The following is a 14,162-nucleotide window of genomic DNA, read 5'->3' as shown; positions in this document are numbered from 1 at the left end:
AGACTGCCAACTCCGCTGTATCTCTTATACAAATTCCGCCCTGACAGGTAGTAATGTAGGCGGACTGCGATAGCTAGCCTGAAAGTCTTCCCCGCCCTATTCCCCGCCCCATTATAAGTGACAGCGAGGTCGCTGACGACGACAACGATGTCTCCGCGACGTCGCGCCTTATTTTGATGTGGCGCCCATACAAATATGGCGCAGCCACCCTGAAACTATGCTAACGGTATTTTATTTAGCATTGGCTGAGGTATAGAAGCACCCACGATGACCGGTTACTTTCAGGAATGACGCGCTATTTCCTTCTAGATATAGTTTGATTACTTATCTAGCCTATTCTACAAATAATCTTCCCCTTCGTCTTATTAGTCTCCATCAACTGATGCGCTTGGACGATATCCTCCCACGGGAATACCTTCTCCACTAGCACCTTGAAACTCCCGTCCTTCATCTTTGGAGCCACATGCTCGACCAGCGTGTTCCTAAGCTTCCCCTGATAATCTTCGTCCCGACTCCGCAAGCTACTTCCCTCAAACCTGATCCTCTTCCTTACAAAAGCTCCGATGTCCACGCCAGCAGGGAGTTTGGTGCCGCTCATGGCCCCTAGATTCACGATACGCCCGTCCCGTGCTGCAACTTCAAGGTTTCCTTGGAAGTAACTTTGGCCGATGAAATCAATGACGACGTCGACGCCTTTGCCATCTGTTGCTTTTAGGATCTCTTTCGCCCAGTCTTGCGTGTGATAATTGAAGCCAGCTGTTGCGCCGAGCTCTTTGATGCAAAAATCGATCTTCTCTTGAGATCCTGCAGTAACGTAGATTGCGGAAGCCTTATCGGCTTTTGACAGCTGGATTCCTGCTATTGACACTGACGATGCGCCGGCGTGCCATAATATCGACTTGCCTGGAGCGAAGCCGCCCACCAGGTACATGGCCTGAGTAGCTGTGATCCAGGTCTATATATACCGAAGCAAGCGGTCAGCGCCCTCGGCCCTACGTCAAACCGCAATCGGTGCACGAGAAAACTTGGTGACATACCTCGGGGACCCCAGCCGCCTGTTCCCAACTCAACTCCTTCGGCCTGTGCATCAACATATGCGTGCTTACAGCAATATACTCCGCGTACGCCCCTCCATACGCCAACCCAAAAACCTCGTCTCCCACGTTGAAACCCTGCTCCGCATCGCTTCCAAAGCTCTCAATCGTGCCCGAAAACTCGACGCCTAAAGTTTTGGGCGCTTGAGGTGGGACAGGGTAATGGCCTTCGCGTTGGAGTAAGTCCATACGATTGAGGCCGAAGCATTTTATTTTGACAATAGCATCGGTGGGTTTGGGTATAGGTTTTGGGGTGGAGGGGTTGATGAAGAGGGAAGTTGCGGGGCCGGTGCGGTTTTTGATGTCTATAATCTGGAGCGTTAGAGACAAGCGAAGATACACGGTTGAGGGAGGGTTTACTTGCCGACTGCTCGCATTGTTTCTGCCATTGCTGCAGCGCTTGCGGATCGGGATTTGCGAGATTGACCCTGAAGGACCTGTGGTAATGAGAGTATCAAACAAAAACAGGTGATAGGAGGGTCTATAATTGAATAGCCTGTGAAGCGAGTACAAATTGTGGTCGGGCCGTTCATAAGGATTCTGCATAGAATATGACCTCACCTCGCGGAAGTACAAATTTGAGCTCCGGGTAGCTAAAGGGAAAGGGATAACGAACTGCTCTTCATTATGGTAGGCACGGTAGGTTACACTGAAGCTAATGTCTGTACAGAGAATACATGACATCAGCAAAGATCGCTCTAACAGCGAGAGACCCGGCACGCTCGAGGTATTGAAAGCTGATACGCGCCAGATCGTCCTGATGGATCTCTTAAGTCATGCTGTACTCTTTGATCATCTGTGTCAGCTTCGTGCACTCGCTCGAATAATTTAGTGCGTTGGCTCCAGAAACCTGGTATCGCACCCTTCCCCGAAGTCAGCATTTGTTTTCCTCAGGCGAAATGGAACAAGTGCATACCTTTGCTGGTCCTGGAAACTGTCCATCTTCGCTCGGCATTTGAACATGAAAGTCTTGCAGTTTGCTTCTTGAAAAGCATCTCCAGCCGCCTTCTCGTCGTTCTCCTTCAGCTCCATCAACTGATCCGCGCTCATGCCCATAATCATCCTCCCTACGTCGTCGAAACAACTCAGCCAAAGTTGACCAGTGTAGTCGCTGACATTAATCGACATAATATATCGATACTCCGGCTTGGGATGAGCCTTATCACAGCGCTCGCATCGCCATTGTCCAGGCTCGACCTCGAGAACCTTTTTGTTGCAGCCTTCCGACAGACACGCAGGATATGAGACGTTGTCCTGCTTCACGTAAATGATCGTCGCCTTTGTAGTGAAGTAATCCGTGTTTTCTGACATGCCGAGGTTCTCTTCCTTGACCTGCATAATTGACTTCGTCGCCTCGTTTCGTCCACCAGCTGCGCCCACAGAGCCCATCCCTTGATGAGACATGAATGTATCATTCTTGCCTTGAGCGTCATACCAACCTTTGAGTTTGTGGGCTTCATCTATATCCGGGTCTATTGTCATAGATCCTGACATGAGCAGACTCAAGCTTCGGCCTCCAAAATCAGAAACTTTGAGGCCTTTGAAAGCAACAACAGACTCGGGCATCACGTCGAACTTTTGGGCCGTATCACCCCATATCGTTAGTTTCACAGAGTACCCGGTATTATCAACAAGGGTGAGATCGCGCTTGTCGTACGGCTTGCTTGTAGTCTTGGAGATGATCTGGGAAGTCTCTCCGACCTCTTTGAGGACACCAATTGTATCGATAGTTGTGTCTTTTTCGACGGTTTGGAGATCGGCGATGTTGGTGAAGTTGAAGCGTATCTGCGGAACACCGTTTTGCTCCTCGGCCTTTTCAACCAGCGTATCACGCTCGAAGGATAGCTCGTAATCGTTGTTGACGTTCGAGAATTGCTTCTTGGCCATGTTGACTCGACAAGGACTGGTAATGTAGTAGACTTGACCCTCCTGGAAAACATCAAATAGCGCATCGCATTGATCATTGAACCCAGTAGCCTTAATCTCCCCGCTCTCGTCCAGCAGGTTGACACTGAAGAGTTTTCCCTCGCCGTTTTTGTTATGCCATGTCCTGATGGGAGGCTTGCTGGTACACCGAGCCTTGATAGTCCATTTATGTGCGTATGGAGACAGTGCCTCGATTGGATAGATGGTGGCGTGTGAAGCTGATGAGGTTGCGTTTGTCCTCGAGGGTAGAGATTGCTGCTGGTTTTGTTGCTGAGCTGGCTTGTTTCCGTAGAATCCATTGGTGGCAATAGTGGTTGATTGCGGCTTGGTGTCATCTTCTGCCTTGAATTCCAATGCCTTCGGTTCGCCGATCTTATCACATTCTCCAAGCTCTTGTAGGACGTCGAGATCAAGGACTATAATAATTCTATACAGTATGAGCATTAGCTTGCAAGAAGCAGGTACCAGATTTTCACCTTTTCCCCTTCACCTGATTCGCCTGGTATGACTTTAACTTTACGAAACAGCCTTTCCGAAGCTTGCCATCATGAACCACATGGTTTGCTTCTATATTTCATCAGTATGCCCTACTTTAACGAGATCCTAAGTAGTAGAGCTGCGGGTGCTTACGAGTGGCAAGCATGCTCTGCACGAAATTGTTGATATCGCTGAAAACAACTCTGAAGCGCTCTGGAGCGCCTTGCTGTCCAACCAAAGGCTTGACTTGGACACATTGCAGTGTTGGTTGCGATACAGCGGTATTAGGATCCACGCTGGAGTTGAATATTGCACTGACGACGTAAGTATTTAGTGCATCAGGAACGCATTCATGTCACTTACGCAAGAGAGCCTTGGTCGACATGAGAAGCTGCGTTGGCCGCCATGGAGGTAGACTATCAATGATATGAAGGCGGTAATCGAAAGACTTGTGAAATACCCGAGTATTCTGAGTATGGGAAGAATTCTGAGGTTGACGCGTTGTTTGTTAGAAACGTGTAAAGAGGTTTCGTGTTTTGCCCCACTTGCACTTGCCGGGTTTGTTGGCCACCGTACATTCTATTACGGCGGGCCAGGCCACTACTTCTCCTCACTTAGATACCACTTGTACCTTTTGGCGGCTTGACTTTCATTACTTTCGTTATGGCTGACGACGATGTTGCCACAAGGGCACCGGAGAGTGATGCAAAGGAGCCCAGCATGATGTCCTCTGAAGATACGCCAGCCCAAAAAGGGGCGAGCATGGGAGTATGTTACGCAGGTCCTCATAGCTAATCAGCCGCTGACCTGAAGCAACCAGGAGCACTGCGTGACAGATCGACCTTCTCGTACGTATTTCTACGTTCCCATCTTACAGTCCTCTTTCGCTGAACGCAAAGTAGCTCTTGGGGATCAGCAGCCAAGTGGTGTGGGTCTGAAAGCTTGAGGGCAGCCATTGGAAGAGAAGCTTACTATGATCAAAGGAGATATCGAAGATTGCAGATGTGGAGGTGCTTCCAGTCAGACATCAAAGACCACCGCGATCATGTGCTGATATGAGCGTCAGGTCTACATTACAAAACCTAGCGACTACCCTCATCTCCCGTCCAAGCTTCTGCTCTTTCTGAGCAGTGGTACCGGCATACACTCCAAGAACAATCAGCTTCAAGCAGACAAGTATGCCAGCGAGGGTTTCCTGGTGGTCATGCCCGACCAGTATGTACCAGTTCCCCAACAAAAGGTGGCCCTCTGTTGACAGCCTTAAGATTTGCTGGAGACCCTGCACCCAACAGTGCAACAGATCCAAATGCCGATGAACAGAATCCGTCCGTGATCGAGAGAGTCAAGCTGGGTTTCGCAACTACAGCTAAATCCTTCATGGTAGACATGTGGCTGGCCAGACAGACGCCGGAGAAGGTCCTTCCTGTGTTACGGAAGGTGGTCGAGGGTGCAAAAGAGGAATTTGCAGATGCAGTTGCCAATGGAGGAGGTGTCTACGCTGTTGGCTATTGTTTCGGGGGGAAATATGTCTGTCTGCTAGCCGCCGAATTGCCCGACTCCGCTGCTCACGGTCAGGCACCGCCGAAAGATGAAGAAGCTGGGATGGCGAAAGTAGAGCCACTGATCAAAGCGGGAGCTCTAGCTCATGGCACACTAATAACGACAGATGATCTCGAAGCCATCAGATCACCCATATCAATGGCTTGCGTGGAGAACGACCAGCTATTCCCAGACGACGTCCGGACTGCAGGTCAAACATATCTGGAGGAGAACAAGGTCAAGCACGAAGTCAGAGTCTACTCGGGTGTGCCTCATGGCTTTGCTGTTGTAGGGGAGTACGAGGATCCGAAGATTCAAGAGGCGCAGAAAGAGGCTTTTGAGCAAATGGTTGAGTGGATCAAGTCTCATTAGATGTTCAGCTTTCATTTATGGCTTGCTTCGGAGTATCATGTTCTATACCCAACAAGATACGAATAATGAAAGTGAATACTGTTGTGCCGGCAGTCTTGAAACCATGTCAGGAAGCAGTCCTGCCCGATAGACAGAACGAATGCCTTCATGCCCGAGTATATATCAGAAACTACATGTAGATATCCATAAACCCTAATCTAATCAGTAGTACTTGGCGAAGCGAAGTAAACAGGCGGGTGTGTTGCCGTCTTACAAAACAATACACAGCGGATTCTTACCTATTTGCTCGTGATGTTGTGAGCATAGTCTCCAAAAATACCAGACTTGTCACAAAGAACCCGGAGCTATGGCCTGCAGGCATATTGACGCAGCTGGTAACAGACCCTATGATAGTGCTCGCGGACATGGTACTGACACCATCCAGAGCTGCGCCCTCCCACGGCTGCTCAGTCGGTCTACAGAGAAGATTGTACGCAATGTTTTGATTCCATAGTACGGCCCCAACGCCATGATTTGGTCGCACAGCTCTGTCTGACGCGCCCAGGATGATGCAACGGGACTGAATGTATGCCTGTCCTGCTTCAACGGAGGATGCACTGGAGAACGGGACCATGCGCATTTACACAGCCAGAACTCGAAGCATCCGTTGGTGCTGAACATACAAAGAACGAAAAAGAAAATCAAGCGCGATGAGCCACCCCAGAAGATCTCGAAGCTCGCGATAGCAGCAGAAACCGAGGAGGACCGTTACGATACCGACACTCGTGTCGAGTGCTACGAATGTGGGGTGAAGAATGTGGATAGAACAAGTGGAAAGCTGCCGGGGATCATAGATGGTGTTCTCAAGGCCAACACATTCGCACGACAGGCAGAAGTACAAGCATGGGAGCAAGAATACACAGCATGTGAACATACATTATGCTTAGAACAAGAACAATCTCGGAACATCGATTCTCAGGGTAGGTCTAGGAACAGGATTTTTGGTCCCGGTGCTGACGGATCTTTTAGATTTGGGACACTGCTCTATGTGTGATTTGAAAGAGAACTTATGGTTGTGTCTTCAGTGTGGGAATCTGGGCTGCGGTCGTGCTCAATATGGGGGCGTAGGCGGAAATGGTCACGGCCTCAAGCACACAGAGCTGGCTTCTCATGCCGTAGCAGTCAAATTAGGATCTATCACGCCGGAAGGAACGGCAGACATATACTGCTACGCGTGCGATGAGGAGCGTACGGATCCGGAGCTTGCCCAGCACCTTGCTCACTGGGGGATCAACATCGCCGAGCGAGAGAAGACTGAGAAGAGTCTTACGGAGATGCAGATCGAGCAGAATCTTAAGTGGGACTTCTCCATGACTACTGAGGATGGCAAGGAACTCAGCCCACTCTTTGGCAGTGGTTTCACTGGCCTAAAGAATCTGGGTAACAGCTGTTATTTAGCCAGCATACTACAATGTCTTTTCACCATGTCCAGCTTTCAGAACCGTTACTATCATCCACAGGATCCTCCACCGATAGCACAAGCTCCTGCGGAAGACCTCGAGACCCAGTTGAGAAAGTTAGCGGATGGTCTGCTGTCGGGTCGCTATTCGCATCCGGACACGGATGTTGTTGCTTCGGAGTATTCTGCCGAAATTCCTAACCAGAAAGGTCTTGCACCTGCTATGCTCAAACACCTCATCGGACGAGGCCATGAGGAGTTTTCCACCATGCGCCAACAAGATGCTTTTGAGCTCCTCCTTCACCTTCTCAAGCTCATTACTCGCTCCTCGCACACCGCGCCCCTTCAAGATCCGGTTCATTCTTTCCGCTTTGTTATGGAACAACGACTGCAATGTATATCTTGCGAAAAGATTCGATATCGAACGGACGAGCAAGACAACATCTCCATTCCGGTTCCAGTCAGACGAAAGCCTTCGGTCGCCAATGGCGCTGCGGATAGCGAAAAGCCAAAGGATGAATTCGAACCTGTCAGTCTTAAAGAGTGTCTAGATACCTTCACAGCTGCCGAAGTTGTAGAGCTTACATGCCCTTCGTGTGCTAGTAAAGACGGCTTCACTAAACGCTCGCTCTTCAAGACTTTCCCGGCCACTCTTGCAGTCAACGCCCGGCGATTCGAACTTGTCAATTGGGTACCAACGAAGCTCGATGTGCCAGTCGTAGTAGGTGATCAACCCTTTGATCTAGGCGACTACAAGTCTCCAGGACATCAAGATAACGAAGAGCTCCTGCCTGAAGATGTAACTGCTACCGGCGCGCCAGCATTCGCTCCCAATGAGACTGCAGTTTCTCAACTCGAAGGGATGGGCTTCCCACGAGTGCGATGCGAGAAAGCACTGCACGCTACCGGCAACACTGACTCTGAAACAGCAATGAACTGGTTGTTCACACATATGGAAGACCCCGATATCGATGAACCCCTCAACCTAGGTGGTTCGGGCAGCGGCGGTGGGGCTTCCGCGGGCATCAGCCCGGAGAGCATTGAAATGCTGGGAGCCATGGGAATCGGAGCCCCGCAGGCACGTAAGGCGTTGAAGGAAACAGGCGGAGACATTGAAAGAGCAGTGGACTGGGTGTTCAGTCATCCGGATGATCAGGGTGATTTTGGTGGGGATGATGCTGCAACAGATGTCCCCGCCCCAGAAGGTGAAAAGGCAATGGCTGGCAATACAGATCTGCCTGCGAACTTTCGTTTGCAGAGCATTGTCTGCCATAAAGGGGCGAGTATCCATGCAGGGTGAGTCACCTTTTCCAACCACTCTTCTGACTCCTTGAGTCTCACAAGCGAGGACGATCGTGGCTAACGACCAATGATCTACAGACACTACGTCGCGTTCATACGCAAACCGATTCCTGCTAAAGAAGGTGGGGGTGAGTCCTGGGTCCTATTCAACGACGAGAAAGTGGTCAAAGCCCAGGGAGATGTGGACGAAATGAAAAAGTTTGCCTACGTCTACTTCTTTGAGAGAGTATGAGACTTGTGCTCAGTCCAAGGGAATCGAGAGTGCCAATCATGCATGCATAGTCCAGAAGCGGGACAGAACTGTTCAACTAAAAAAGGAGGTTTAAGAAAAGCATCACGGCAAAGCCGCGTGCATCCCCTGGCGTCATGATAGCATAGCGTACATAGATAACGGTGATAGACGGTCTGCATGAGTACTGAAAGACAGCAAATACATACTCGGACTCAGACTCGAATTGACGTTCCAAGTATTGCAGAGAGGTTGGCAAACAAACAGAAACAGCAGCACTACCACCAGACAGCGTTAAAGGCCTTTCACTATAAACCTGAGGTGCTGGCAAACTGCACCAACAAAGCTGGTATCGATGAGCAGAGGGCATTACTCAGCCATGTGAGGTGAGTGAGATGTGCGGACAAGCACCTGACCTAAGTAAGGTCTTCAGGACTTAGAAGCCGGCAAAACCTACAAACCTATTATGGAGGAGCGGTCGTACGCCACAATAAGGCGTCTGTGATGAAGTAAAGTACTCTCATTTTCTGTTCCGAATTCTTTACCTTAGCTAACAGACATAATCTCATACAAATGCTCTACCCACGTCGTCCAAGGGTCCTACCGCTGCAAGCAAAGCACACGAAGCGGTCTGACTAAGGACAAGAACTAACTAAGTCGCTCAGTCGAGAAGTCGTCAGTGGGAAGAAAGCCGAACTGGATCTACGACTTCAAACATGGCTTTCTGTGAACTCCCGAACTCATCCTGTATGATCTGTTCGAGAAGTTTGGGGTATGTCCCCCAACCTTGCTGCCAACGGACATCCTCCGGGACCAGCATCGCAAGCGCAGGCGGAATTCGAGGTACAGTGTTGAAGCCTTCTGTATTGTCAGCCAGATAGTATTCCGGTGCCCTCTTAAAAACCGTTGCAGATTTATAGACAGTGCCTTTTGTTCCTATGGTTTCCTCGAGGGAGATAGTGTTAATACGCTGGACGTGGGCGGTCGAGAGAGCGAAGAGCGGGAATTTGAAGGCGTGTTTGTGTCGAGCTATCCTGGTAGGCTTCAGCACCGCTTTCCCGTTTACCACTGTAGCGAAATTGTGGCAGCGATGCCAACTGGCAAGTCTTCCAGGTAAGAGCCGGCATTGGAGGGGTTGAGATACCTCATCTTGTGTGCCTCATACATCTGGCGCGTGGCTCTATCATTCTCTTCAATCCCGGTGCAAAGCATAGTGATCCTTGTCAGTAGCACGATCTTAGGTGAGACAGGCGCAAACAGATGGTAGTCCGACCATCTGTTTCCGTTCTTCGGTTCTTCGAAGATGCTGTAGGCATTCTGTGTCATGAGAAACTCGTCATCATGATCCTGGGTACTACAGATTGATAATTAATACCACTCCAGATATTTGTGAAATTAAATAGCATCCGGTGGATATGCCTTGGTCTTCAGGTCTTCGAACCACTTGTGAGGCTCTCGCTCAAAATCGATCGCCAAAAAAGCATGTATGTTCAAGAACCATACAACTTTAAGCTTTTCGAATTGATTCTCCTTTTTCTATGATTGTATTTCCTCCCGATCATCCGAGTCGTAGTCATCGACGCAGCTTTTGAACCAATCATGAAATTTCCGGTTACGATACACCATGATGAAAAGAAACCTCCGTTATAGACTCTTTTCCCCGCGCAGAAGATGCACTTGGAGTTTCTTGTCTTTTGCCTTATCTTTGTTTACAACATACCTGATTTGGTCAGAGTGTACTTTAGCAGCCGGTTCGAGAAGAGAAAGCTCCTTCTCGAAGTTGTGTTGATCTGATTCAACTGCATTGAAGTTCCAGTACATATCCTGGCAGCCGAAGGTACGAGAAGCGTCTCTGGTCTCCAAAAGGCATTATTCTAAATTCAGCCATAACACCGGCAACGCGGATGAATTCTCTACCTTCAAACTATCGCCAATCTATGTTTATTGAAGCGGTACACTCGCTCCAAATTGCTTCTTCTACGCTTCGCAAGTCCTATAACAAATGCAGTTACCAAAAAACGTTTCTTGATCAAAAGGTCGGGACAGCTCGAGAATCCGGCTGTCGGATACCACATCATCCTCATGAACCAGCGCCAATACATCTTACCCCGAAAGTTTTCACCACTCTCATCTTCCCAAGTATCATCATGTCCAAGCCAAGATTCATCTGCACTCTCTTCATCTCGCTTCCAGCGGTCTTCCTCGCCCTTATCCCGTGCATCTCAGCGGCAGCAGCACCAACCATCAACATCATCCAAACCCCAACAACGCCAGGTCTAAACAGTTCTTCAAACTCCAATCCGCCCAGACTTACAGTACAGATCGATGCCACGCACAGGCTCTCCCTAACCGAGTACGCTTACCGCGAACCGGCGCGCGATTTCCTGGCCGCTGTGGTCGGCACAACGGCTAGCAACTTCGATGACTACCACCAACGCAGAGAAGAATTCCGCGAAAGGGGTAGCTTCGAATATGACAACTACGGTGTGCACCTTTGGTTTGATAATGTTTTGGGGCTGTTGACGTAAATTTTGGCGAATGAGATGTTCGAAAGGAGTATGTGTACGGCAACGTTTGAGCTTTGGGAGATCCAAGGGAGGGGGACCAGATCGATCAGTTATGGTCAGATTGTCTGGAGCCCCATGGTAGGAACGAATGCGACGGGTGTGGGTAAATAGTGAGAGAGGCTGTTAGAACGGGGGTTTCGCTTGAGTGGATGAGGGACGTGGGAAAATGGTTTGTAGATCAAACCCTGCTTCAAAGAAGACAGTCACCGCGCGGAAGCACATGTCAACAGATTTCGATCCAGAGAATTTGAACCAAGGAGACCCTTGCATCAAGCCACCTTTTCCCACCATCTGATTCTTCTTCGCCCCGTAGAGCCTGGATCACCTGCACTTCGCTCTATTAATTCCATTTTTAAGAAGTCTTTCTCGGGAATTCATCCAGCTTCTGGCGACGAACCCTTTAGATATCCAAGAGCCCAAACGCGGCTTCAACAGCGGCCACGGTAGCGCTCTTGACATTCAGGAACGTCAAAGCGACAGCGCGTGCCTGGGCTGTGTGTGTATGTGTCTCCCACGCGGAGAACGTTTTAGCTGGAAAACGAGGAGGATGAGTTGTTACATCAGTCGGAGCATATTACGTTCTTCAGACGGGCGCCCATTATCAAAGTCCAGCTTCCCAATTCAAGCCTATTGGCTGCAGGGGTATTATTCCCAAAACCACCCCTGTTCCCTGACCGCAGCGCAAAGCTCTGTACGGAATATTGGCGACAGGAAACCCGCCGTCTTTGTGACCACTACTGCTCAGATGGCGAGTCTGCGAGTCATAGAACAGTTGAATATATATGTGGAATACTGCATAATTGAAACGGTACATTAGCCTGGGCTCTAATTCCCCATTTTCAACTCCGCTGCATCCCACACTCTGACCCATTGTCAAAAATATTTTCAACCGCCTTCTCAAGTCTTGTCTCGAGCCCCATTCTCAAGTCTTGTTTCGAGCACGATTCTCAAGTCCAGTCTTGAGCTCATTTCCACCAGCTTTCTTGGAGTTGAGACAGACATCGATGGGGCTATCGTCCTTGTTGCGGATATAGTAACTGGGATCCCCCCCGGGTCTCGCCTCCGCCGAGCTGTGCCCGTTGCCAAGATACTCAAACCGGTTCCTGTTCGGCATGTAGGAAAAATTCCAATCCTCCCAGCGAGGAGACTCGAGCGTTTCCAAAAAGTGGAGACTCGACCCAGGCCAGAGTGCGGCGACTTTGCCAGAAATGCTACCGGCCTTGTACCATGAGCGGCATTCTTCCGTCCAGACTGGAGGTCGGCGGGCCAAGTCAGCGGGACGAGCAAGATATTTGAATACGAAAGGGATGTGTGAAGGGATGGAGACTGACCCATGTTGCTCATGAAGGCATCTTTCCACTCGTTAAAGTCCGCCACCGCTTCGGCTTTGACATCGAAAGACCTACGTCACGATGTGTTCCATTAGAATTGAGCTCTTTCTTCGGGGTCTTCGAGAAAAATGGAAAGACAAACCGGATGTTCTCTTTCTGAAACTTGGACATGAACTTGATCATATAATCAACTTCTGCCTCAACACAGATGAGCAGTGGTCCATTGCCAATGGGGCTATTGGGCCCAAGCGTCATGAAGTAGTTTGGATAATTGTTCACCGCCAGTCCCATATATCCGGCAGGCTCCTCTGATCAATGAGGGTTAGCCAGTGATTTGGGGGTCTACCAGGAACAAAAACATCTTTTTTCTTGACGCACCTTTCCACTCGTCACTCAACGGTGTCTTGGTCGTGCCTAGAAGAGGGAATCGCGGTCTGTATGTTGTATCAAATCCAGTAGCACAGATGAGGACATCGACAGGGTACTCGTCTCCGGTCTCGCATACGACCCCTGCCTCTGTACAATGCGTAATGTTGCCAAAGACGGTAGTAACGTTTGGAGCAGTGAGAGATTCAAGGTAATCAACCCCCGGTGTAAGGCGGCGACACCCAACGCTCCATGAAGGGATCAAAAGTTTCTCAAGGTCTTTGTTTGCCAGCCTGGCTTCCATTAACGATTGCATGTACTGACGTGATTTCGCTTGCGCCTCGGAGCCGGCGTAGAATTGGGCGAATACGCCGCTGATCCCTTTCTCTATCTCCCGTCGGGTCTGGAGGTGATACTCCGGATCTCTGGCGAATCGATCTCGGTCTTCATCAGTGTACTCCTCGTAACCTTGGCCGAAGGGTGGTGAGATCCACGTTGCCTCTCGAATAAAGGTGACTAAGTGCTTGACCTCGTTCTTGATGGACGGCAGGATTTGTATACCCGATGATCTGGAAGGAGGCGGAACCCGTTCAGTAGTTCTCCGCACCCTTGCTGAGATCCACTCACCCATTGCCGATCAATCCGACGACTTTGCCTTTGATGTCGACATCCTCGCCCCAGGCTGCGCTGTGAACCAGCTGCCCTTTATAGTCCTTGAGACCAGGGACTGCTGGCCATTGCCAGGCGTTGAGAATACCACCAGCATTGACAAGTATATGGCAAGACGTCTCAGTGATTTCCTTGGTGATAGTATTCTCCGCTTTCACACGCCATTTTGCAATGCTTTTGTCCCAAGTTGCAGCGATGACCTTATTGTTCACCTTAATGAATCTATCCAGGCCATACCTGGTGGAGAAATCTTTGAAGTATTGATATATTTCCTTCGCAGTAGCATAGCTTGCTGACCAGTCGGTCTTGGGTTCGAAGGACCAGGTATAAGAGTGCGAAGGAACATCACACGCACACCTGAAAGAATGCATTAGCATGGTTTATCAAGTTCCCATAGTTAGCTAGATTCCAAAACTTGAGCATTGACTGGGGGCTAGGGAAAACGTGCCCAGGGTATCTGTTTTCAAACCATGTACCACCAACATCAGCATTCTTCTCAAAGACTTGCAGGTCAAAATCACTGAAATGGCGTTGAATCTTGTAGGTCAGAAGTAGGCCAGAAGCGCCCGCACCGACGCAGACGACCTTCAGCTTGCGTAGAGGCTCAAAGATAGGTTCTGTTGACCTGCCGTTCTGCCCGCCAGAGGCCATGGATGCAGGTATGGTCAAATGATTTGTCTGCCGTCTATATCGATATTCGAGACTCGCTGTTGACCTGGATGCCGGTGTTGGTTTTGTGGGGAAATGCTAAATAATACCACATTGGCTTCGGATGTGCATCGGTATCCGTTATATCCGCCAACACAGATTTGCATCATCACGCAGCTGCTTACTACTGCTCGGGTCGAGCAC

At 49.7% G+C, this 14,162-nt stretch overlaps 4 protein-coding genes across 4 annotated transcripts; 2 read left to right on the top strand and 2 right to left on the bottom strand.

Moving 5' to 3' along the window:
• Positions 1–328: 328 nt before the first annotated feature.
• HO133_008182 (uncharacterized protein) lies at positions 329–3,904 on the bottom strand (the record flags this gene model as incomplete). Its single annotated transcript, XM_037299050.1, has 7 exons — positions 329–955; positions 1,038–1,399; positions 1,455–1,531; positions 2,011–3,447; positions 3,497–3,587; positions 3,651–3,811; positions 3,861–3,904. 7 exons carry the CDS (start codon positions 3,902–3,904, stop codon positions 329–331), a joined length of 2,799 nt encoding a protein of 932 aa, XP_037156386.1.
• A 256-nt stretch (positions 3,905–4,160) lies between these two features.
• Positions 4,161–8,380, top strand: HO133_008181 (uncharacterized protein; the record flags this gene model as incomplete). The annotated part of the gene is made up of 11 exons (XM_037299049.1): positions 4,161–4,265; positions 4,318–4,345; positions 4,400–4,425; positions 4,481–4,507; positions 4,564–4,712; positions 4,763–5,389; positions 5,766–5,782; positions 5,833–5,900; positions 5,953–6,367; positions 6,417–8,142; positions 8,227–8,380. The coding sequence occupies 11 exons, from the start codon at positions 4,161–4,163 to the stop codon at positions 8,378–8,380; spliced, it is 3,342 nt and encodes a 1,113-aa protein (XP_037156385.1).
• A 2,144-nt stretch (positions 8,381–10,524) lies between these two features.
• Positions 10,525–10,905, top strand: HO133_008180 (uncharacterized protein; the record flags this gene model as incomplete). Its single annotated transcript, XM_037299048.1, has 2 exons — positions 10,525–10,572; positions 10,699–10,905. The coding sequence occupies 2 exons, from the start codon at positions 10,525–10,527 to the stop codon at positions 10,903–10,905; spliced, it is 255 nt and encodes an 84-aa protein (XP_037156384.1).
• A 961-nt stretch (positions 10,906–11,866) lies between these two features.
• Positions 11,867–13,961, bottom strand: HO133_008179 (uncharacterized protein; the record flags this gene model as incomplete). The annotated part of the gene is made up of 6 exons (XM_037299047.1): positions 11,867–12,195; positions 12,276–12,346; positions 12,418–12,583; positions 12,654–13,210; positions 13,269–13,667; positions 13,759–13,961. 6 exons carry the CDS (start codon positions 13,959–13,961, stop codon positions 11,867–11,869), a joined length of 1,725 nt encoding a protein of 574 aa, XP_037156383.1.
• Between the last annotated feature and the right edge of the window lie 201 nt (positions 13,962–14,162).

This window comes from Letharia lupina (assembly GCF_014066315.1).
Source record: "Letharia lupina isolate WasteWater1 chromosome Unknown contig_4, whole genome shotgun sequence".
In the NCBI taxonomy this organism is placed as follows: domain Eukaryota; kingdom Fungi; phylum Ascomycota; class Lecanoromycetes; order Lecanorales; family Parmeliaceae; genus Letharia; species Letharia lupina.
The sequence above is the reverse complement of the archived record's forward strand: the minus strand, read 5'-3'. Positions and strand labels throughout refer to the sequence as shown.